Consider the following 24,820-nt stretch of genomic DNA (forward strand, 5'->3'; position numbering starts at 1 on the left):
CCAACATCCGCTGGATCATGGAAAAAGCAAGAGAGTTCCAGAAAACATCTGTTTCTGCTTTATTGACTATGCCAAAGCCTTTGACTGTGTGGATCATTAGAAACTGGAAAATTCTGAGAGAGATGGGAATACCAGACCACCTGACCTGCCTCTTGAGAAATCTGTATGCAGGTCAGGAAGCAACAGTTAGAACTAGACATGGAACAACAGACTGGTTTCAAATAGGAAAAGGAGTACGTCAAGGCTGTATATTGTCACCTGCTTATTTAACTTATATGCAGAGTACATCATGAGAAACACTGGACTGGAAGAAACACAAGCTGGAATCAAGATTGCCGGGAGAAATATCAATAACCTCAGATATGCAGATGACACCACCTTTATGGCAGAAAGTGAAGAAGTAAAAAGCCTCTTGATGAAAGTGAAAGACAAGAGTGAAAATGTTGGCTTAAAGCTCTACATTCAGACAATGAAGATCATGGCATCTGGTCCCATCACTTCATGGCAAATAGATGGGGAAACAGTGGAAACAGTGTCAGACTTTATTTTTGGGGGGCTCCAAAATCACTGCAGATGGTGACTGTAGCCATGAAATTAAAAGACGCTTACTCCTTGGAAGAAAAGTTATGACCAACCTAGACAGCATATTCAAAAGCAGAGATATTACTTTGCTGACTAAGGTCCGTCTAGTCAAGGCTATGGTTTTTCCTGTAGTCATGTATGGATGTGAGAGTTGGACTGTGAAGAAGGCTGAACGCCAAAGAACTGATGCTCTTGAACTGTGGTGTAGGAGAAGACTCTTGAAAGTCCCTTGGACTTCAAGGAGATCCAACCAGTGCATTCTGAAGGAGATCAGCCCTGGGATTTCTTTGGAGGGAATGATGCTGAAGCTGAAACTCCAGTACTTTGGCCACCTCATGCGAAGAGTTGACTCACTGGAAAAGACTCTGATGCTGGGAGGGATTGGGGGCAGGAGGAGAAGGGGACAACAGAGGATGAGATGGCTGGATGGCATCACTGACTTGATGGACGTGAGTCTGAGTGAACTCCAGGGGTTGGTGATGGACAGGGAAGCCTGGCGTGCTGTGATCACGGGGTCGCAAAGAGTCGGACACAACTGAGCGACTGAACTGAACTGATTCATCTACATCATCTTCTTAAAAGATTCAAATACTAATTAACATTAATATATGTGGTAAGTTGATTTTCTCTCATCAACTTCAAGAAGTTAGTGGCAAAAATCTGCACACATGCAAAAAAAAAAAACCTTTTTAAATTTTTCATTAAAAATTACAACACATGCTTGGGGGACCACAGGCCAGTCACAGCAATCGCTTTAAAGTATTTCACCAAGACACATACAAGAGATTGGTAACAGTACACACACATTAGATTGACATATATACCCTATTATATATAATACAGACAGCTAATGAGCATCTACTGTGCAGCACAGGGAATCCTACTCAATGTTCTGTGCTGACCTAAATGGGAAGAAGGAAACCCAAGGAAGAGGGCATATGTGTATACACACAGCTGATTCACTTTGCTGTTCAGCAGAAACTAACACAACACTGTAAAGCAACTGTACTCCAGAAAAATTAAGTTTTAAAATGCTTAAGATGCACACAAGCAGAGAGAGCTATGCTACAAAAGGTTTACGACACTTGTCACTATGTAGAGGGATTATGAGAAGTTATGTACCTTTTTAATGTTTTGCTTCTTTATATATTTTATTTTTTCTACACAGAATATATAATATTTAATACATAATTTTTGAATATTAAAATTTTTAATTCATAAAACATAAAAATATTCCAAGATAGGTGAATAATTATGTACTAAACTCACTGTATTTATCTCAGAAAGACCTTAAGTCTACGAAAATATAAAATTCTTTACTTTGATTTCATCATCTAAAGTTTTCTGTTAAGATACTCATTGCATACAAAATCAATGATGCATTTACACTTGTAGAACAGGCATCTAAACAGAAATACCTAACACTTTAAAGTAAGGCATGTTTTCTGAAATATATTCAGACACACACAGATATACACACACATACATACACACACAAATACATGCTCTACACAAACACAGAAGTAGCGAGCATTAGGAAGAACTGAATACTTTTTTCCTAAATTAGACTTTGTCATTTAACAGGAAGAATAGCTCATTGAAACAGAATAGCAACTAATGTGGATGAGAAATCAGTTTGAAATAATAAAGAGAATTCACTGACTAAAAACCAACTCTGGAGCTGTGAAAGCCATCTTTAAGGATATAGTCAAGATGATTTTAGGAACCTGTCCCTATGTTCAACAGATTTAATAAGTAATTCTAAATTTAGAACTGTTAATTACCAAAGGGATCACTAGAGATCATCAAGGCAAAGTTTATTAATAAATGAGGAAAAAGCAGATCCAGGCAGTTAACTGACTCTGCCCAGTTAACTGACTGAACCCAGACCACGGGCTTGAACCTGGCTCTCCTCCTGACCCTGCTTCTCCTCCTGACCCTGCTTCTCCTGTGGCAATCAAGTCTCAACAAACATGGCCAACTGCTTCTATAAATAACATTTCCTGGAACACATTCACATATACTGCCTGTGTGCTACAAAGGAAGAGTTGAATATTTGTGAAAGATACCTTATGGCCTAAAAGATTTAGTACCTGATTCTCTACAGGAAAACATTTGCTGATCCCTAGAGTTTTCTTAACATACAATGTAAAAGCTTCAGAACTTAACACATAAATTCTATCAATAATAAACTACATTATAATAAACAGCAATGAAACCAGAACCACCTAACTACCTTAGGAGGATTTAATTCCCCCATCCCAAGAATTGACTGTCTGTCCATTTTCCATGTTTTGATATGTACATCTTTAAGAAAAACTATAAAACTTAGAACCTCCCAAAGGAGAAATCAAGATCTGCTTATTTAAGCTGAAAGAGAATTCATGTACATTCCTTTAATAGAGTACTTCTCATCTACATAAACATATTTATAGATCACCAGCTACTTGGGAGCCAGTCTAGCAGATAAATCTAAACAAACTGAATTAGAAATGTCAAACATAGGACAGACTATTTTAGAAAAAGTCAAATATATACACTATTTTCCAGCAGAATATCTAAAGCACAACAGACAGACATCTATTTAAATGTCAAAAACATCTGCCCTATTAATCACTTGATTTGGTAAATGTTTAGGTTTTACCTTCCTCTTCCCAGAAAAGAAAGTGAGCTGGCTCCAGCTAACCCATTAGTAATAGATGCTTATACAACACAGTAACATAAACCTCAGGGAGACCTAAGTACAAAATACGATTTAAACAAAAGTAGTAGGCTGCTCAGGGAAAACAAATGTATTTATGGAAGGAAAAAGTCCCTAAGGTAGGAAATCAATAAAAATTATGAATCCACTAGTTAAAGACAATATGGGATGGGGTTATATATAAACACGATTCTTTTTTAGAGAACCCTGGACTGTTCATTATAAAATGATGTAGAATGTACAACAGAACAAAAATTGCAGCGCCTGAGGGTGAGGGCATATATGTCAAATCCAAGTGTGCACACAAACACACACGACCTGGGACTTAAATCAGAAGAAAACCTGGGCTCAAACGCCTTAACTGCCAGCAACTGTCAGCACTGAGCAGGTCACTTTTCAGTGGCTCGACGCCCTTCTAGGTTCTAGTCCACTCCTTTATAAAATAAGAGATTTGGCTCGACGCCCTTCTAGGTTCCAGTCCACTCCTTTATAAAATAAGAGATTTGGCTCGACGCCCTTCTAGGTTCCAGTCCACTCCTTTATAAAATAAGAGATTTGGCTCAACGCCCTTCTAGGTTTAGTCCACTCCTTTATAAAATAAGAGATTTGGCTCGACGCCCTTCTAGATTTAGTCCACTCCTTTATAAAATAAGAGATTTGGACTAGGTAGCAAAGTCCCTTCCAATCCCCAGTTAGCACACTCCCAAACAACTGCTTATTCACTCACGGCTGCATGCCAAGCCCAAGTTAATGGCTTTAATTATGTGTGGAAATAAGTGGGCTTAGAAGAGGTATTCTGGAAAAATTAACCCTATCAAGCATCAATCTTTCAAATGCTTGAAGATGGACAAGATGGAGCTTAGTCTGCTCTGCCTTATAAAAGAAATGAAATCCTGTTTTTCCAAGCTCCATAAATTATAACTAAACTAGATTACATTAGCCAATTCATATATTCTCTCTGATTCTTGATTTCTCTACCTCCAACAATAACTGGTCTTTGTAAGGAGTAAAGAGAACACACACAGGTGAAGAGCTGAAACGTTCCCTCTGAGGTTAGGAATAAGATAAGGATGCCTTCTATCACCGATTCACAAACCAGAAATAAAAAGAGCAATAAAACCACAGAAATAAGACATTCATGTAACTGGAAAAGGACCAGTTTCTTCGACATATGTGTGTGTGTGTGTGTGTCTGTGTGTGTGTGCGCGCGTGTGTGTGTGTTGACTGTTAAAACCACAATATTGTAATTAGCCTCCAATTAAAATAAATTAAAAAAGAGAAAAAATAGGCAATTTAAAAAAAATAAAGAGAAACTGTATTTAGAAAAAGAAAAAGTCAACGAGGGAAAAGTAAGCAATCCAATTTAAAAAGAGGTGAAAGATCTGAATCCGAGCTCCAAAGGGGGGCTCCAAATGGGCAATGAACATGTGAAAAGGCCCTGAGCTTTGTTCGTAATATACAAAATGAACATTTAAAATGCAATGAGATATCACTATACACTCATCAGACTTTAAACAATAATATTTCTGATGATACCACATGCTGAAAGAACACAGAGTCACCAGAATACACTTGGCATTTGGTATACACGATGTAGGGTTGCGTGACACAACTCATCAACTGAGCATGCACAACAGTGTCCATACTTTATGACCAAACAAGTCCACTCCTAAACACACCCTGAAGAAATACACGCTTAGAGGCATGTACAAAAGCGCTCACAGCAGCACCGCTTATTAAGGGCTAAAGCCTGGATAGAACCCCAGTGTTCACCAACTTAACGGACAGAGTAAGAAACAGAAACGTGACGAAATACGCTACACAACAGCTAAGGAAGCAGACAACTACATGCCAAAAGAATGCTGGCCGGAAAACAAAAGGAAACAAAAGAGCATTCGTGGTGTCATTTCATTTCTATGTTCAAAAAATACAGAAAACCAGTACTTTCTAAATATGACTTCTATTACTTACATACACACTCAGAGAAGATAGATCTAGTCCTAAAATGCAAGGAAATTACCCCTGGGGAGAAGAGAAGTGATTCAACTGGGAGGTGTTACGGCGGCAGCCTCTGGGGAGCTGGCCACGTTCTGTCTCCTGACCAGGCGCTGAGTACAAGGCTGGCCACTTTATACTTGTAAGTGCACGTGCACAAGTGTACACGCAAACTGTACACGAGCCCTGCTGCCGCTGCTGCTAAGTCGCTTCAGTCGTGTCCGACTGTGCGACCCCAGAGACAGCAGCCCACCAGGCTCCCCCGTCCCTGGGATTCTCCAGGCAAGAACACTGGAGTGGGTTGCCATTGCCTTCTCCAATGCATGAAAGTGAAAAGTGAAAGTGAAGTCACTGAGCCGTGTCCAACTCTCAGCGACCCCATGGACTGCAGCCCACCAGGCTCCTCCGTCCATGGGATTTTCCAGGCAAGAGTGCTGGAGTGGGGTGCCATTAGTTCCTGGCAGATAACAGATAGATAGCCAATAAAGCCAATCCCTTCTTATTAATGAGGATGATATTCTGACTACTACTGCTATAATTTTCACTGCTATTACTACTAATTTCTCCTCTGTATACTATACATGGGGGCTCCCACAGGGGCTCAGTGGTAAAGAATCCACCTGCCAATGCAGGAGACGTGGGTTCGACCCCTAGGTTGGGAAGGTCACCCAGAGAAGAAAATGGCAACCCACTCTAGCATTCTTGGCCTGGGAAATCCCATGGGCAGAGGAGCCTGGTGAGCTACAGTCCATGGCGTCGCAGAGTCGGACATGACTTAGTGACTGAACAACAAGATTATAAAGCTCCCTGATGATCTCCGCTCAGAGAGAAGGCACAGAGAAACAGCTAGTGTGAACGGAGGAGAGCTCACTGGCGCCACTGCTGTCTCCCCACTGTGCAGACTGTTAAATGCACTGGTCTCTCCCTTCTCATGCAGCTTGTACTATCCTGACCATGAAAGCTTGACAGGAGCTGAGGTTTCCCCCTGCGGGTGATTGATTATTCCATCAGCAAGGTTCCCACCAGCAGCAGCAGGAGTCCTGAACTCTGCAAGGTGAGCAAGAGGAACAGACAGGTGTGAACTGGGTTTAGTAAAACCAAACACTGAAGGGAAATGGTAACAGAAAAGTGCCCGCTCCTCCCCGTGCCCACCCCTGAAGTGCTCTGCACACGCGCGCAATCCAGAGACTGCTCACAGGTCACTGGAGGCCCCTCAGAAGGCAACGGAAGGCAAGCACTTATACACAAGGCAGCGAAATACACGAGGTCATAACATCAAATGCTCACTGTATTCTCAGGGCAAAGTTTTTTTAAAGAGGAAAAAAATATATGTTTTAAAAGAGGTTAAATTTTAAATCTTGCCAAGTACAACAATAAGGCATTATATAAACTCTTTGATATTTCCAACTTTTGAAAACAAAAGATAAAGCCTTCTAGTGATTTTTAAATTCCTTTATAATCAAAAAGAAAACTGTTAGAGATTTCACTTAAAGTTTCTTACTGATGCACGCTGAAGAGAAAAGTTTCCAGAGGAGAACTAAAGCAATTTAAGTAACTGGGGTTATAATCACTAACTTAATCACTCCTTATAAAAAGTTTTATAATATTTAACATCTGACTAAAACAAAACCTAGATGCATCCTGTGTTGGGCAAACAAACTGATCTAACAATATAATTAAAGAATCATATGAGGGAGGAAATAATACAATCAAATGTATGACAATGTCCCCAGAATTCTGAGGAAGGGAGAATGTGTATCTACTTGGGGCAGTTAGAGGGCCTTCATGGACAAGGAGGAGGCCTAGGTAAGTTGGGGGTGAGCAAAGGACAGCCTTGGCCAGGCAGTTCAGGGAAGAGAGATGGGAAGTGTGTTCAGGGGGCAACAGACAAGTCGGCCTGGTACTGGTGGGGCCAGGGGTTAAGAGGACACACACCAGGAGGGAGGTGAAGGTGCAGATGGTGGGCAGGTGTGGGCGCCACATAAAGTTCTGACCAGCCTTGGGACTCTTAGCAGCACGTCTTAAAGCTGAAGGCAAGCTTATAACTTTCTGAAAGTATAGGCTATTCTAATAAACGTGATGGAAACAGAGCCAGTGAATACTGACTTGTACACTTCAAACGGAAGCAGTCTATACTGTGTAATTTATGCCTTCATGAAGTCGATTATTCACACTGCAACAATTAGAATTAAGGACACGCTCTCTTTACTAATAATTCTCTTTCCGTGCTTCCATTATTGTGTGAGGAAATGCACTGAGAGCCGAGCCGCCATGACTATTTAACCAAGTCCTACAGACGTCCATCGTTATCTTGCTACAGTAGGGTAGCAAGATAGTAGGCCTGATCACATCTCTCCTGCTCATCACTGCAAAAGAACCTTTCAAAAGAATCCACAGCTTTTCCTTCAAAAAGAATCAATGTGGACCTTAAAGTCCTCTACAATTTGAGCTCAATCTGCCATTCTGGTCTCTTTCCCACGACTTTCTATACACAGACACAGATCTTTCTTCACTCTACTGCTCACTCTTTTTCTAACTAAACCCTGTCTTTACTTTCGGTTCTGTCCTCAAGGTGTTCTCTGCACAGAACACACTCCTACCTCACAACCTCCGTCCTACCTACATGTCAGTCCACTCAAGTGCTACACTCAGTGTGGAGTGTCTTCTGAAGGCCTCTGCGGGGCCCTCTGCACTCTCTCAACTTTGCTGATTGTGAAGCCAGACTGTGCAAGAAAGCCAAAACCACCACTCTTTACATCAGGAATAATACTTGCCCTTGAGGAACTCACAGGAATCTACACCCACACATATGTACCTGATTACAAGTCATACAGGACAAGACAGATATAGGACACACTCCGCAAATACTGGTTGAAGGAATGATTACTGCGTATCATGAATATCTCCAAATCATCCATATGTAACTATACAGATAAGGTCGTAACCTGCGCGGATTAAAACACAGGAAGAGATTTTACCTTTTCAGTTGTAAGAGGTTTTGTAGGCTTTTCTGGTTCCTTTTCTTTCTTTTTCTCTTCCTTTTTTTTTTCCTTTTCTTTCTAAAACACAGCCGAAAGTTTTGATAAGTTCACTTTTTAAAAAATGTCAGCTCTTCATACATTTTTATTTTATTAGTTGGAGTCATCATTTGAAGAGAGCACAAATTTCAATGATGACAATATTCAGTGGTACTGATATATGAAAGAAAACACAGCAAATTCATACTGTCATCAAGTAGGTTAATAACACAATAAAGAATAACTTTCCTTAAAAAATTAAGACAGAAGTGAGACAATTTAGAACTTCTTTGATATTTCAAAATTTGTTTAAAACAAATGCAATTTCTATTCAATAAATTCTCATTGCATCTTTACATAAAGTTAGGTTTCCTAACAGCAACCATAAAGTTGAAATTTGAATACAAAGAAAACAAAAACTAACTCATAGAAGAGAATTCTTTATCAACCAGATGAAGGCAGATTACAGCATGTAAACATGAGAAGAAAAGTATAAAATCACTTTAATTTTTTTTTTCAATCACCATAGTGTTGTGATATTTTTAAAGGGCAAATACGATTATCTTCTCATGAAAATAACGTTGAAGATAGTGTTTGGGGACCAGAATGAGCTGACTGGTTTGCATATATGATACAACCCAGTCAAAGTAAGCTATTATGATACTATAAAGTTCACAATTTGAATTTTCAAGAAGGATGAAATAAGATATAATAATAAGTACTTACGGGCTATAAACAGGTGGGAAAAGGAAAATGAAGTAGATTAAACAACAAGCATTTGTAAGGCATATGGAGGGAAGAGATGCCTAGAAATTTACAATCTGGTGATAATGCAACTGAGTGCTGATCTAGACCTTAGTTCCCTGGCAGCAAAGATGAGAGGATAAACTGCTAACCTCGAAAAGGCAGGATAATAAACACATGAAACTTGGTGAAAATGCCTAAATGTTGTATCTGCACCTATGCCTTTAAAAATAGTACTTGACACCACCTCTCAAGAGAAGAATCTTTACTATGTGTAAATTGGGAAACTCAACACCAGCAATTCCTAAGCCAAAATGGTAGAGATAAAATTAAAGCTCCTACTGGCCAGGCACTGTGATAAGCACCTTACTGTCTAAGTCAATGTTTATAATGATGTCGGAAGAAAGTCATCATTGTCATTTTACAAATGCAGAAACAAACTCTCAGGAAAGACACACAAAGCCGATCGCAGCAGGGCTGAGGGCTGCAAAGCCTCCGTGCTCGCTGCTGTCCAGTGGGCTCTGCTTCCCACACTGTCCTCCCCACGGGGACAGTGGGCACCTCCCAAGCCCTTCTCAAGGGCTACACACCGTGTGACTCACTGAGACCCGCACAAGAGCCTTCTGAGATAAGGAATATCACTGCCACTGTGTAAGTGAAAAATAAACAGGATGTGCAAAAGTCCTTCAGGTGTCATGAAATGTTTTCCAGACCCCAGTCAAGTTTAGGGAAGAAAGCAACATAACTGGACATCCTCACTAATATGCTGGAGGCGGATGGTCCCGCAGCCTCTCAAAGCTCTTAGTTATTTCTCAAGGATGTCACTGTCATGAGATGGGGAAGAAGCCTGGCTTTCTAATCACTAATCACCAAAAATAAATTAAACCAGTTCAGTTCAGTCGCTCAGTCGTGTTCGACTCTTTACGACCCCATGGACTATAGCACGCCAGGCCTCCCTGTTCATCACCAACTCCTGGAGCTTACTCAAACCCATGTCCATTGAGTCAGTGATGCCATCCAACCATCTCTTCCTCTGTCGTCCCCTTCTCCTCCTGCCTTCCACCTTTCCCAGCATCAGGGTCTTTTCAAATGAGTCAGTTCTTCACATCTGGTGGCCAAAGTATTGGAGTTTCAGCTTCAGCATCAGCCCTTCTAATGAATATTCAGGACTGGTTTCCTGTAAGGTTTTGTCTTTTCACACTGTTCATGGGCTTCTCAAGGCAAGACCACCACAGTGGCCTGCCATCCCCTCTCCAATGGACACGTTCTGCCAGAACACAGCGTGGCTCATGTGGCTGTGGCCCATGCGGTCAGTTTCATTAGCTCCCTGTGACTGGTTTTCATCTGGTCTGCCCTCAGAGAGGTTAAGGATAAAAGGCTTGTGGAAGCTTCTTGATGGGAGAGACTGACTGTGGGGGAAACTGGGTCTTGTTCTGACGAGCAGGGCCATGATCAGTAAATCTTTCCCTAGCCTTTCCCTTCTCCAGGGTATCTCCAACCCAGGGACTGAACCAAGATCTCTAGCATTGCAGGTGGATTCTTTATCAGCTGAGCCACAAGGAAGGCCCAAATTAAACCAGCTGGCTGTGTTTAACCAAGGGAGAGCACAATTTGATGTCTTGAACACTGGAATTTCAGTTGTCAAACTATGGCTATAAGCAACAATTTTATGACATGAGCCTTGAAGTCACATTAAAAACATGGGTTCTAGCCAAAATGGCCATCATCAAAATACCCACAAATAATAAAAGCTGGAGAGGGTGTGGAGAGAAGGGAATCCTATACTGTTGATGAGGATGGAAATTGGTACAGTCACTATAGAGAACAGTGTGGAGATTCCTTAAAAAACTAAAACTAGAGTGACCATATGACCCTGCAATCCCGCTTCTCAGCATATATGCAGAGAAAAACATGATCCGAAAAGATACATGTGCCCCAATGTTCATCGCAGCACTGTTTAAAACAGCCAAGACATGGAGGCAACCTTAATGTCCACCCACAGAGGAATGGATACAGACGACGTGGGATGTACATACAGTGGAATGCTACTCAGCCATTAAAAAGAATGAAACAGCCATTTGCAGCAACATGGACAGACCCAGAGAGTGTCATCCTGAGTGAAGGAAGTCAGAGAAGGAAAAACATTATATGACGTCCTTTACATGGGGCATCTAAAAAGAAATGACACAAATGAGCTTACAAAACAGAAACAGACTTACAGCCTCGAGAACAAACTCATGGTTGCTAGCAGAGGGAGGATGGGGAAGGGACAGTTAGGGAATCTGGGATGGACGTGTACGCACTGCTGTATCTAAAATGGACAACCAACAGGGCCCCACATATAGCGCAGGGAGCTCTGCCCAATGCTATGCTGCAGCCTGGGTGAGAAGCGGGCATGGGGGAGAATGGATACACGTCGTGTATGTACAGCTGAGGCCCTTCTCTGTTCACCTAGAACTATCACAACACTGTTTGTTAACAGGGTATACCTCAATACAGAATAAAAAGTATAAATACAAAAAAAATTTTTAATAATAAAGAAGGAGATAAAAATAAGAAACTTAAAGCTAGGCAACTCATCAGATGACTGATCTATTTAAGATACAAGTTTCCTAAGGGAATGGTGAAATATATATATATTTTTAGGTTGGAGGAAATATGTCTTTAGTATCAATGCTTCTGATTTCTTCTTTGGCTCTTAGTAGGATGAACAGAAATCTCAAAAATTTCTGTAAGTTCTTTCTGGGAGACAAATCTCTCTCTCCCCCCTTCTCTCTCTCTCCAGGGAATGCCTCAAAACCAGAGCTGCTAGAAAATGTAGACAAATTCAGTCTGAAGAGATTAGTTTCAACCACTCTATGAAACAAGCAATATTCAAAATCTTATAAATAAGCTAAGATGCACCAGTGGCAGACCTTTCTAGGACCCTAACTTTTAGTGAGCATTATTAAACTTTCATCTTCTATGTTTTCTCAAAAAAAAAGGGGGGGGGGGGGTTTCTAAACGCAGATCATATAGTTTGACCTACAGATAATACCCATCTTTAGAAAAGCTGCTGAAAGACCAAAGAGTACTGTGAGAACCTAAGTTGTTTTAAACTATTTTCTCAGCAAGAATAAAACACAGCAGTGTTTAATATTTCAAAACAGTAATTCCTGAAATTTGGTTATTACATAGCCAAATGATATAGTGAAATACAAGACCTTCTGCAAAACAGAACAGGAAAAAATGTTTAAGTCCTAAAGTCAAAGAAAAGCAGATCTTGGGTTCATTAAAGATATGGTCTCTGAAACTTTTTATTATGCACTTCTGTCTCAAAATGTTGTGAGCATACATACTCAATATATGTACGCATTTATTAGTAAAGCACATATAGTACTCTATTATACACATTATAAAACATACGTAAAACTAGAAATTTTAAAAGGGTAAGAAAAAAAAAAGCATGAATAAACCTTCTGACAGACTGCCCTAAAGGACTCCCTAGTGTCCAAATGCTGTCAGGCAAGATGATGCCACTCGGGCGGATAAGACCCTGCTTTCCAGGACCGGGCGGCCAGCCCCGCACAGCAGACACATGACCTGCGGTTTCCACCCTCTGAACAGGCACCATAGCCACTCTTCCATGCCCTCAAGGCCATCTCTGCCTCCTGCAGGGCTTTGTCCCTAACTCCTGACCCCTGACCCCTACAATTCTCTGACCACCCAAGTCTCTCCAGCTCCAACCACGCCCTTCATGCTCCACACCACCCTTCACTGTCTCCGTGGGACCCCTGCTGTGCTGAGGTCCAAGGGTGCCCAGCTCTCTGCTCTCGTGCCACTACTCAACACAGTGTACACGGGCTGCCTCCGCACTCCTCCACCTGGGAGCTCTCCTCGGCCTCCAGACCTGTGTCTCCAACCTTCCACCAGACGCCTCACAGTTGTTCAGTCACCTCACACTCAACACACCCAACTCTTAAGTCCGCCCCCTCCCTACACTCACCTCAAAGCTGCTGCTCCTCCTCAACCTGGGTCCCTTCTCCCTGGAGAGCGCATCATCTGCTGAGATGCTCAGGCCTGCAGCCAGGAGTCACCAAGGCCCCAGAGCGCCTCCACGGCTCACTCATCACACACCGCACGGGCCTGACCTTCTCTGGGTCTCTGACGACCACTCTCCCTTCCACTCCCTCTGCCTCCAGCCCAGCACACGCACCCATCATTTCACGCCTGAGCCGGAGCAACAGGTCCTCAAGCCTCTTCTACACCCAGCAGCACGAAGGTCACCCTCCGGAGGCGGTGGCACTGACATCCGGAGGGGAGAATAGGCTCCGGGAGCTCGCGCTGCCCGCAGAAGGCACTGCGGAGCCAGGGCCTCGGCTCAGAGCCCAGGCGCGCCAGCAGCCTCCCAGGAGGACGAACCCTCCGCTTCCCCCCAGCCACACCCCCGCCTTCTGCCACAAGCCCCACTCATCCTGCTCTGCCCGCAGGCTTTCTTCACAGGACACTTTCTCTGTCTGGACTGCACCCCAGTCTTCACAGGGCACGTCCAGGAAGAGTGTAAGCCGGGTCAGAGCGAGGGCCCTGGGCCAGAGCGGCGCTGTGAGGGCACAGCAATCATGGCCCCCACTCGGCTGCCTGAGAAACCCCCCTAAGGTTCCCCATCTTCCTCTGTTAGATGGAAGCGTCTCCAGGGCAGAGGATACACCTTATCTGTCTTTGTACCCCACATGTCAAGTACACCCTTTAGCAATGAGGAGACACAGGAAAAGTGTGAGATAAAGGATGTCTCAAATTCACTATGGTCATTATAACAAAAAAAGATAAAAGAGTCAAAAAAATTAAAACCTTCAACTATTTATAGGGATGACTTTAAAAGTCCATAATGGTATAGCACCATCCTCCCTAATCACTCCTACCCCACACACATCTCAACAATTATCACTCTCTACAACAATGATGACTCTACGCATACAATGTATCTATATGATGATTACTACAGCTTAAAAATCAAAATGACATCAACGTTCAAGAGTTTATAACAACAGAATCATAGAAAGAAAACTTTTAACCAAAAACTCTTCCTAGTAAATCAAAGAATTCAAGAGCAATTACAGCAAAGTTCCTTTAAGCCTAAGGTGGTAATGGAAACAACAGCCAAAAACTAATTGCTTATTAACTGCTGAGACATATCTATGGTACCGATAAATTAGTCATTCTGAAACAAAATACAGATTAAAGCTCTTTAATCCTACCTCCAGCATAGGAAAAGTGGTCTTAAAATTGTTGTATTTAATGTATTTAATACTGGAGACAATTCAAAGCATAAACAACTATTACAGCATCCCAAATGATGGCACGTTCACACCGAGCGTATGGACACAGCTGGCTAGAACACCACCATACCTCCAATTTGTTTTTCTCAACAGCAGCTTGTAGAGAAGGAGAGGATACCAAAGGCTGAAGAGGAGCATCAGAGGAGGCAACCTGTGGAATGCAGGTGGGAAGTCAGGAGGAAAAAACAAAAAGAAAGTAATCAGAATTATAGGCACAGGAAAGAAACAAACACTCATGCATTTCTGAGCTACAGAAGCACTTAGAAATATGTTAAAGGAAAATAATGCACCAAGAAGAGTGTTGTTTTTCAAGTACTTCCATGTGGAATTTCTGTAGGTAAAAGCATTTATTACAGAGAAGTGTACAATTTAAAATGCATTTCACTCTAACATAAAATTTAAAATGCACTCAGACAAAATCATGCCCAAAGTATCTGAGAAACAAATGACCGTGTCCGGCGGCTCTCTCTCCATCAGTGTTACTGCTGGAGTGCTCACGCTCTGACACACTGTTCCAAATGGCTGGACAGCACAAATTGAAATCTTGCTCCCACTGACCATAACTGCTTTAAGAATGGAAAATAACACAGAGCTGAAACAGTAAAAGTTAACAAAAGTTTTAATCAACTGTGTAAGAAAACAGAAAGAAGGCTGGGAGCGAAAAGAGTGAATTAACGCAGTTTAACAGCTAAGCAGCAGGCTTAGTGAAAAGCCATGCGCACACTTCCTTCTTGGAGCTCCATGCCCACAAACACCACCCCCAGGGCTGCACTGGCTGAACTGCCCCAAAGCTCTGGGAGACAGTTACATATGCAAAGGCAGTTACATATGCAAAAGCAATTTATACAGAGATAATTTCATCTAAAAGCCTTTTCACTCATCTTACCCAATTCCTACAAGAATAGTTGATCACTTTAATGGAAGCATTATCTTCCTGCTCTCTTTACTGCCAAAATATAACTGAATACGTTTACCAAATGTGTAGTAGATCTTTGTAGCTGTTAAACTGACATCTCTATATTGCTCTATCATATCAATAGTGCCTATGAGGAATCTTTAAAAATGAAAGGTGCTATTACAGAAAGGTCATTATGCAATGTCAAAATAACAATGTGAGATGGTAAGTTCTCATTCAATCTGCTTGTTACTGAGTTAGTTATGGCTGCAATTCTGAGTCACAACCCAAGCCCATAATCTTTAGCAGGTCTTCACTGGCACACTGTTAGCTCTGTTAAAAGTATACAAACTAGCCATTCAATGACAACTAACTGCAATTACACATAGAAGAAAATATTTAACAAGACAAACTGTGCCTTAAAGACCAGCTGCAAAACTAATTTATTCCACTGGACATTTCCCTGCTAGATACATGGAGAAAACAAGAGATTAGAAAAAGCACATAAAATCACGTAAGATGGTAACCTGTATCATAAAGACCTTTTGGCCCAAATTTATGTAAAAGCTGAACATAAAAATATAACAAAGAAATAAGGGCATTTAATATGTTGAGTGTTACTAATTCAAGGTAATTCACTATAGAAGTATTTTTCCTCCTCCTAAGAGGATGATAAACTGATTTCACCACTTTTAAAATTCAGATGCTCACGGTTCACAGAATCTTCATTCAAACTGGAATCAAGATTGCCAGGAGAAATAGAGATGACACCACCCTTATGACAGAAAGCAAAGAGGAACTAAACGCTATGATCAACCTAGACAGCATATTAAAAAGCAGAGCTATCGCTTTGCCGACAAAGGTCCGTCTAGTCAAAGCTATGGTTTTTCCAGTAGTCTCGTATGGATGTGCAAATTGGACCATAAAGAAAGCGGAGAGCCAAAGAATTGATGCTTTTGAACTGTAGTGTTGGAGAAGACTCCTGAGAGTCCCTTGGACTGCAAGGAGGTCAAACCAGTCGATCCTAAAGGAAATCAACCCCGAATATTCATTGGAAGGACTGATGCTAAAGCTGAAACTCCAATACTTTGGCCACCTGATGCGAAGAACTGACTCATTGGAAAAGACCCTGATGTTGGGAAAGATTGGCAAGAGGTGAAGGGGACAACGGAGGATGAGATGGTTGGATGGCATCACCAACTCGATGGATGTGAGTTTCAGCAAGCTCCGAGAACTGGTGGTGGACAGGGAGGCCTGGCGTGCTGCAGTCCATGGGGTCGCAAGGAGTCAGACACGACTGAGCGACTGACACTGAATTGAACTGAAAAGTCAGAGGGAGCAATATATAACTATTTAGTAAACATCAGTCTTTTAACAAAGCATGTTAATACCAAAGTAAAGCATTAATACTATGTTCCAGCTAGGAGAAAACACGGAGATCCTCGTTCAACAGGAAAGACATCTGAAAAGTCAATAGGAAAATTCACAGGTGAATGTGAACAGTTGTGTACCCATAAATCAAACTACCATCTGCCAATAAGAAAGGGACAGTCTAACAGGACACACGAAAACAGGGATAAGTCTCAAAAACATGCTGAAAGAGGCCAGACACCCAAGAATAAACAATGTATGATACCATTTACACAAAACTTCAGCAGCGACGAATATAGTCTACAGTGACAAAGAGCAGACCAAGGGCTACCTGGGACAAGCGTGGGAGGCAAGGGGGCACAAGGCACCTCATGCGGGGAGGGGAAGGGTCTACATGCCAACAGTGGCTGTGGCCACACAGGAGCAATGAGTGATGAGCAGGGTAAGCTCCATTATGCAAGCAAGGAATGAAGACCTAGAGTCTACAGCTAGAAGCAAGAGACACAATAGACAGAGAGATGGATGGGGGAGAATCCAAAGGGCAGGCAGGAGGAAGAAAGAAAAACATACAGAGGCAAGAAAAACTAAGTGCTCTCATGTTCTTTCCCAAACTCTCAGGACCACTGCCCACCCCCTCTACTAAGCACCCGAGCAGAATACCACCACCTGCCATCCGGATTAGTCCTCCAGTCCCGCTCATCCATAAACCATGCATTCACACATGTTCTACAAGGCCAGAGTCCAAACCCCTTAACTAGACCGCAAGGTCCCCTGCCCGCTCCCTCCCCCGACCCGGGCACCACCTGTCTAGGCGCACTTGACTCCCTGGGAGCCGGCTCTCCAGTCTGCTGCTTGGGCCGCAGGGATCGCTGCTGCACTGCTTCCTCTGCTGGAAACCCCCTCCCTGCCCCCTTCCTGGACGCGCCCCGGTCCTCCTGTTTGCACACGCCAGGACGCTGCGCTCCTGCAAACACTGGCGCGTGTGTCCAGTGCAGATGCCGTTACTTATGGGTATTCTTTGTGCAACTGAAGCTCTCTGAGACGGACGTGGTTCCTACTTTGTTCACCGTCTTCAACATCTGGCATTCCACAGGTCTCAATAAATCTTTTAGTTGAGGGAAACAGGACAAGAGCGTCTCAGAGACAGACACAAAAGGAGGCTTACATCAGAGGCTGCCACTGTCCTCAGAAAGGGCTCTGACTTACTCACTATCTTCTCTGAACGCTCATGCAAGTTATCTACACTCACTGTGAAATTCAGAATTCATTTTGTAACTAGATGATAATTTCATTTCACTACATTCCAGTACTTTTACAGAGAGAAGACAAGACTCTGACCTAGAAAATGGCACTGGGAATCGGCGTTGGGAAATGCGGCTGTCGTGTTTGACTGTCCCACTATTTCCCACCCTTCTCTCTACCCCATCCATGGCCTCCTTCAGGAATAAATAAGCTATCACCCTTCCTTCAACTATTCTTAAGCCCAGAAGGTATTCTCAAGGCCACCACCAAAGTCAACTGTATGCAAAGAAACTCCCGGAGCAATCCATGTGTACAAACCTACCTACTACAAAAGGAAAATCGATGGAGCAGTTGGAAAATAGGTTTCCAATTGCCATGTTCCAGCATAAGGTGAACAAATACACACTGAAAAGATACTGAGTATTATAAAAATACCAGCATGATTATTTGAAGGTCGTCAGGCAAATTGCTCATTTTATGTTTCCAAGAAAAGATCATGTTATTTTCTTGATGATTTTGTTGTCGCTGCTGTCACCGTTGCTCAGTCCAAAGTCACGTCCGGCTCTCTGTGACCTCGTGGACGGCAGCATGCCAATCTCCTCTGTCCTCCACCATCTCCCACAGTTGCTCAAATTCAAGTCCACTGACTCAGTGATGCTATCTATTTCATCCTCTGTCATCCCCTGCCTCCTCCTGCCTTCAATCTAAATGAAAATCTGCTGCTCCAAAACAACTGACAAGGACCTTATGGATTAACTGTAATACTTGCCTTAAACCAGGTTTAGAGATTTTTGACTATATATTTTAAGTGGAGATTTTAATCACAGCAGTTCTCAAATGACTGTCTCGTGATCTTTCAGTATCCTGTGAGGCTTAGGTTCTTCAGGAGTTGAGAAATCATCTAAAAAATATAGCTTCCAAAGTAAATTACCTTCCCTGGCATGTGTCAGATATAAAATACATTTACTGAACTAATAAATAAATCATACAAAAGAAATCACCAATTACCTCGTCAGTAGGGGAGTTAACAGACTGACAAACTTAAGCCCCCGAGTCACCAAATAACACAGAAGAAGCCTCGACTTTTGCTAACTTTAAAATCACTGGATAAGGCACTAAGAAATGCAGAATTCTGGAGAAATTTCAAACAGAAATCCATTAATAGCTACATCAGTCACCTGGAAGCCCATAACTTCAAAGGGCTGACTTAAATGTGGCGATATTACCCCGAAAGGCCTCAAACACTGTGCCCGCGTGCTGAAGCCACTGCGCCTGGACTCTCTGCTCCTGCAGGTCTCCTCCTCCCCACAACAGCAGCCTCGCGGCGGCTCCTACATATAAAGCAGTCAGTAATACAGACCTCTACGGAAAACACCACAGGAACACCTTGTTTAACTCTCCTAAGAATACCATAAAAAGCAGACACTACGCACAGAAGAAACCAAAACTGTAACAAGAAGCAGCAGCAACAACTCCAACTTGAACCTGTGTATCTAACATTAATCTTAAGTCACCACTAGATAATTTATCATCTAAGTTTTTCATTCCTATCTGAAAGGGTATCTAAAATGGTTTGCAATTCATACAGTTTTAAAATTATTGTTCATTTATCTTAATAAACTGTATAATCATCAGTTAATTGTAAACAGTGGTTGCTGCTCAGTGGCTAAGTCAGGTCTAACTGCGACCCCATGGACTGCAGCACACCAGGCTTCCCTGTCCTTCACCATCTCCTGGAGCTTGCTCAAACTCATGTCCATTGAGTCAGTGATGCCATCCAACCATCTCATCCTCTGTCGTCCCCTTCTCCTCCTGCCCTCAATCTTTCCCAGCAATAGTCTTTTCCAATGAGTTAGAGTTTAATAAAATTAAAAGTGCTAACTCGTTTTTATTATAGCACAATTCAAAAACATCATTTCCACAACAATTTCTAAGTTGAAATAATGGATTAATTTCACTTTCATTGCACTAAATTATAGTCTTCATACATACATGTGTGTAAACACATATACATACATATAACAAAGTAAGTTAGAATTTTGCTGTTTTTAAGCTTTTATATAATACTCAGTTTCAATACTTCAAACTCAAGAAGACAAAGCGGTTGTCTGAGGAGGTTTTACAAATAACTGAGGAAAGAAGAGAAGCAAAAAGCAAGGGAGAAAGGGTAAGATACACCCAACTGAATGCAGAGTTCCAGAGAACAGCAAGGAGAGATAACCCTTCTTCAATGAACAATACAAAGAAATAGAGAAAAACAACTGAATGGGAAAGACTAGAGATCTCTTCAGGAAAATTGGAGATATGAAAGGAACATTTCATGTAAGGATGGGCCATGATAAAGGAAAGAAATGGAAAGACCTAACAGAGGCAAAAGAGATAAAGAAGAGGTACAAGAATACATTGAGAACTGTACAAAAAAAGTCTTCATGACCCGGACAACCAGAGTGGTGTGGTCACTCACCTAGAGCCAGACATCCCCAAGTGTGAAGTCAAAGGGGCCTTAGGAAGCGTTACTACCAACAAAGCTAGTGAAGGTGATGGAATTGCAGCTGAGCTATTTCAAATCCTAAAAGATAACGTTGTTGAAGTACTGCAGTCAATATGTCAATACATTTGAAAACCCAGCAGTGACCATGGGACTGGGAAAGTCAGTCTGCATGCCCAAAGAGGGGCCGTGCTGAACAATGTTCAAACTACCAGACAACTGCTCTCGCTTCCCATTCCAGTAAGGTTATGTTCAAGATCCTTCAAGCTAGGCTTCAGCAGTACTTGAATCCAAAACTTCTAGATATACAGGCTGGGTTTAGAAAAGGCAGAGGAACCAGAGATCAAATTGCCAATATCTGGTGGATCATAGAGAAAGCAAGGGAATGCCAGAAAAACATTTACTTCTGTTTCATTGACTGCATTAAAGCCTTTGACTGTATGGACCATAACAAACTGTAGAAAATTCTTAGAGAGATGGGAATACCAGATCATCTTACCTGTCTCCTGAGAAACCTGTATGTGGGTCAAGAAGCAATAGTTAGAACCTTATATGAACAACTGACTGGTTCAAAATTGAGAAAGGAGTATGACAAGGCTGTATGTTATCACCCTGCTTATTTAACTGATATGCAGAGTACATCATGTAAAATGCCAAGCTGGATGAGTTACAACCTGGAATCAAGATTGCCGGGAGAAATAACCACCTCAGATATGCAGATACCACCACTCTAATGACAGAAAGTGAAGAGGAACTAAAGAGCCTCTTGATGAAGGTGAAAGAGGAGTGTGAAAAAGCTCGCTTACAACTCAACATTTAAAAAACAAAGCTTATGGCATCACTTCATGGCAAAGAGAAGGAGAAAAGTGGAAACAGTGACAGATTTTAATTTCTAGGGCTCCGAAATCACTGCAGCCACAAAATTAAAAGAGCTGCTGCTGGAAAAGAGCAAACAATATGGGAAAACTCAACCTCATCTACTCAAGACCTACTAAAGGGATTTCGCTGCTGATCCAGAGATTAAGACTTTGCTTTCCAATGCAGAGGGTTCAAGTTTGATCCTCGGTCAGGGAGTTAAGATCCCGAACACCTCAGGGCCAAAAAAAAAAACAAAAAACAAACAAACAGAATATAAAACAGAAGCAGTACTATAATAAATTCAACAAAGATTTTAAAAATGGCCTACATAACAAATGGTCTAAAAAAAATCTTTAAAAACCTGTTACTCAAAAAAAAAAAAAAAAAAAAAAAAACAACCTAAATTGCCTAAGAACTCATCAATATTGCCAGCTGTGACACACCACTGGTTACGGGGAGTGAAGGGCAGACGACAGGACAGGTTTCTTTTTTTTTTCAACTGTTATCTTTATTATGTATGGCTTCAGCCAGGCCATGTGTGGCATGCAGAATCTCAGGTCACCAACTTGGGATCAAATCTGTGCCCACTACACTGGGAACAAAGAATCTCAACAACTGGACCGCCAGGGAAGTGCCCAAGATAACTGTCTGTACTCAAGAGTTCTTCCAATGTCCCCTATCACTCACCCATGAAAGAGCACCAGGGAGGACAGGCTTACTCTGCATACCTGTGGGAGAACTCTAAGACAGCCACCAAAACCCCTACATACCCTGGATTCTGAAATGAGTTCTTAAAACTTCAAATGAAAATATATTACTTACATTTCAGAGTTTGTCCTTTGTTTCCCCCACAATGCTACAGGTAAAGTTAATTTCATGGACATTATCAACATCTCTATTTTGTCCATTTTTACTTATCTTTCAAAAGATTCCTTCTCTATATCCAAAAGAAATGCAGCCCAAACTCTATCAAGAGTACCTCTGCTCCAAAATACACATATTTGATTGAATTTTTTAGTATACTGCTTCTCCACATGTACCAAAAAGGAAAACCAGCTTATCTGCAAAATGAGATGAAATTACTCTCTCTAAATTGCCTGACAGATGACTCACCCACAAAATTAATGGCTTATAACTTTATTATTAATCTAGGAATCAAAGACCCCCTCCCCCCAAAAAAGGACTGCAACAATAGAGAAAACTAGCCTTAAATCGTATTTAACTGAGATAAGAAAACTTATCAGAAAAAGAAACTTATAAAGAAACAGTAATAAAACATATTTGATCACTACAGCAAAGTCTCAACTATTAGGGAACAAATGCTTGATAATAACCAATCAAAAGGTTACGTTTTCAGACTCATTTTGTGCAGGAACAAGGTCAACAAAAGCTTGTCTAATACTGAACACCTCATGTTAAAGAGGCATTTATCTACTAGCGCCTGCTTCTCAGGCACTGAAGCTTCAAAGCACTTTCCCAGGAAGACCATCTGGCGCTGCAATTCACACATGCTAAGTCACTTCAGTACTGTCCGACTATTTGCAACTACGGACTGTGGCCCACCAGGCTATTCTGTCCACGGGGACTCTCCAGGCAAGAACACTAGAATGCGTGGCCATGCCCCTCTCCAGGGGATCTTCCCCACCCAGAGATCCTGCATCACTTATGCCTCCAGCACAGCAGGCAGCTTCCTGACCACTAGCACCACCTGGGAAGGTGCTGTGATAAATACAGATAAATAGGAGCAGCACCATGATTTCATTAAAATAATTAATGCAAGACTTCCTTGCTGACTGTTTGCAAATACACTGCAAACAACTGTGTTTTCTATTATGGACCAAAGTAAGATAAAGCAGTTCAGGAAAAAAAAAAAATGCTGTTTTAATAAACATATCTGGTCAGATCCACCAACATCCTTAGAAGACAGATCTGCCTTTTCCATTCATTTCCACAAACCAATAAAATAATTTTCTCTCCTCAATTTTTCAGTTAGTATCTTTACGCAGACTTCATAAATTAACTTAAATGCCATTTAAGTAGTTATTAGATGCTTACTTAAAAACATGCTTTCTGAGTCAAGAGTTCTGCTTTGTGAAAGCTCACTATGTGATAAAAACTCCCAATATTCAAATTTTTAAACATTTTTACAATAAATAAATCAAGCCATATCACATGTTAAAATTTCAAAATATTCATCAAACATCAACTGGTGATAGAGATGAAGATTTTACTTACATTTGTAATAGCTATAGCATTTTTATCGTAGTATTTCTTCTTTTCGTATTTATCTCTGATGAAAAATTCCACTGCTCTGAAAACAGATAACTTAAGGAAAAGCATGAGTTCAGTGACATGTACACTCCCCTTTATTCACTTCACAAAGTGAATTTAATACTCCTACTCCCCAGTCTGTACTTTCCTCACACACTATTTCCGCAACTAAATGCTGTAACCTACTTTTCTTTCTGCCAAAGAATCTATCTCGTTCAGGAAATCTTCCCCATTCAACAAAATCACTCAGCCGAATTCTAAACATAAAAGGCATCGTATTTCTCAGTTCCACCACAATCCACAGCCTTTTATCCACCCCCCCCAACACTAAATTAAGGCTCGTTTTGGATTTTCAGTTTAAATGAAGACACTAACGCTCATGTGGTAGCCACAGCATGCCAGATGCCATACTGGTGCGCCATCCACAGTTCTCCTTTACTCTTTCCTCCATGCAGTCGTGTGCATATTATAATTTCCACACCACAGAGGAAGAATCAGCAACTCGGAAAGAGCAGACAACTGTGATTTCAGTACTTATGTCCTTCCCCGCCACACATGGCTGCCTCTGACTGGATCAGTGAGGATCCACTGTATATTTGAAGAAGGGCGACCAATTTTTTCCTGCAAAGCTTTCTAGAAATGGAAAAGTCAAGAAGCTAAAACCAATGTCAGTACTATTTAATTTTCTGAAGTTGACTGGACCAGCCTTATCTGTTGATGGGTGAATCACTTCTAGTGGGATTCAGGAGCTTTGGATCAGCTGATACAGATGACTTCTCTTACCAGTCAACCGACCACTGTTTTACCATATTCCACTAAAATGGGACTTCTTCCATCAAGGATTCTGAACTTTTTTATTTTTTAGTACCATGAACCCCTTTGATAGTCAAATAAAGCCTGTGGACTCCTTTCTGAGACAGCGCTTTTAAATGCATAAAATAAAATACACAGAACTACAAAGGAAACAAATTACACTGAAATACAGTCTCTCAGTGGATCCCCAGGTTAACACAGCCTTCTATTAAAAGAAAAGCAACCTGAAGCAGTAAAACAGTACATTTTCAGTTAATTGTTCCTTATTGGAAGTTAATAAGAGCTCTTTAACCTGACAGCTGAGGCCACAGGTAGTAGCAAGAACTGACAGACCACTATACAGTGGGCGTTGAGAGAGAGCTCTCAAAGGGGCCAGGGAAGGCAAGTAAGACAGGAAAATTAAATGCTCAATTTATCAAGCAAGCTGAATAACTGAAAGCTATTTTTAAAGACAGCTCTCTATACATTGTGTATATGAGAGACACTTCACATTACCTCTTTTTCTCCTCTTAACCTATACAGAGGTCT

The 24,820-nt window shown here is 41.5% G+C and overlaps 1 protein-coding gene across 5 annotated transcripts in view; it reads right to left on the reverse strand.

Moving 5' to 3' along the window:
• Nucleotides 1–24,820, reverse strand: part of SMAP1 (small ArfGAP 1) — a 187,415-nt gene that overhangs the window by 69,608 nt on the left and 92,987 nt on the right. For 2 of the 5 annotated variants that reach the window (XM_027972795.2, XM_060419926.1), the window contains 3 exons: nucleotides 23,444–23,519; nucleotides 14,425–14,505; nucleotides 8,257–8,337 (listed from right to left, as the gene is read on the reverse strand). In XM_027972795.2, the coding sequence (XP_027828596.2) occupies nucleotides 8,257–8,337; nucleotides 14,425–14,505; nucleotides 23,444–23,519 (238 nt within the window). The remainder of the gene's footprint in view (nucleotides 1–8,256; nucleotides 8,338–14,424; nucleotides 14,506–23,443; nucleotides 23,520–24,820) is intronic. The other 3 variants (XM_027972796.2, XM_027972797.2, XM_027972798.2) reach the window with 3 other exon arrangements.

This window comes from Ovis aries, chromosome 9 (assembly GCF_016772045.2).
Source record: "Ovis aries strain OAR_USU_Benz2616 breed Rambouillet chromosome 9, ARS-UI_Ramb_v3.0, whole genome shotgun sequence".
Lineage (NCBI taxonomy): Eukaryota > Metazoa > Chordata > Mammalia > Artiodactyla > Bovidae > Ovis > Ovis aries.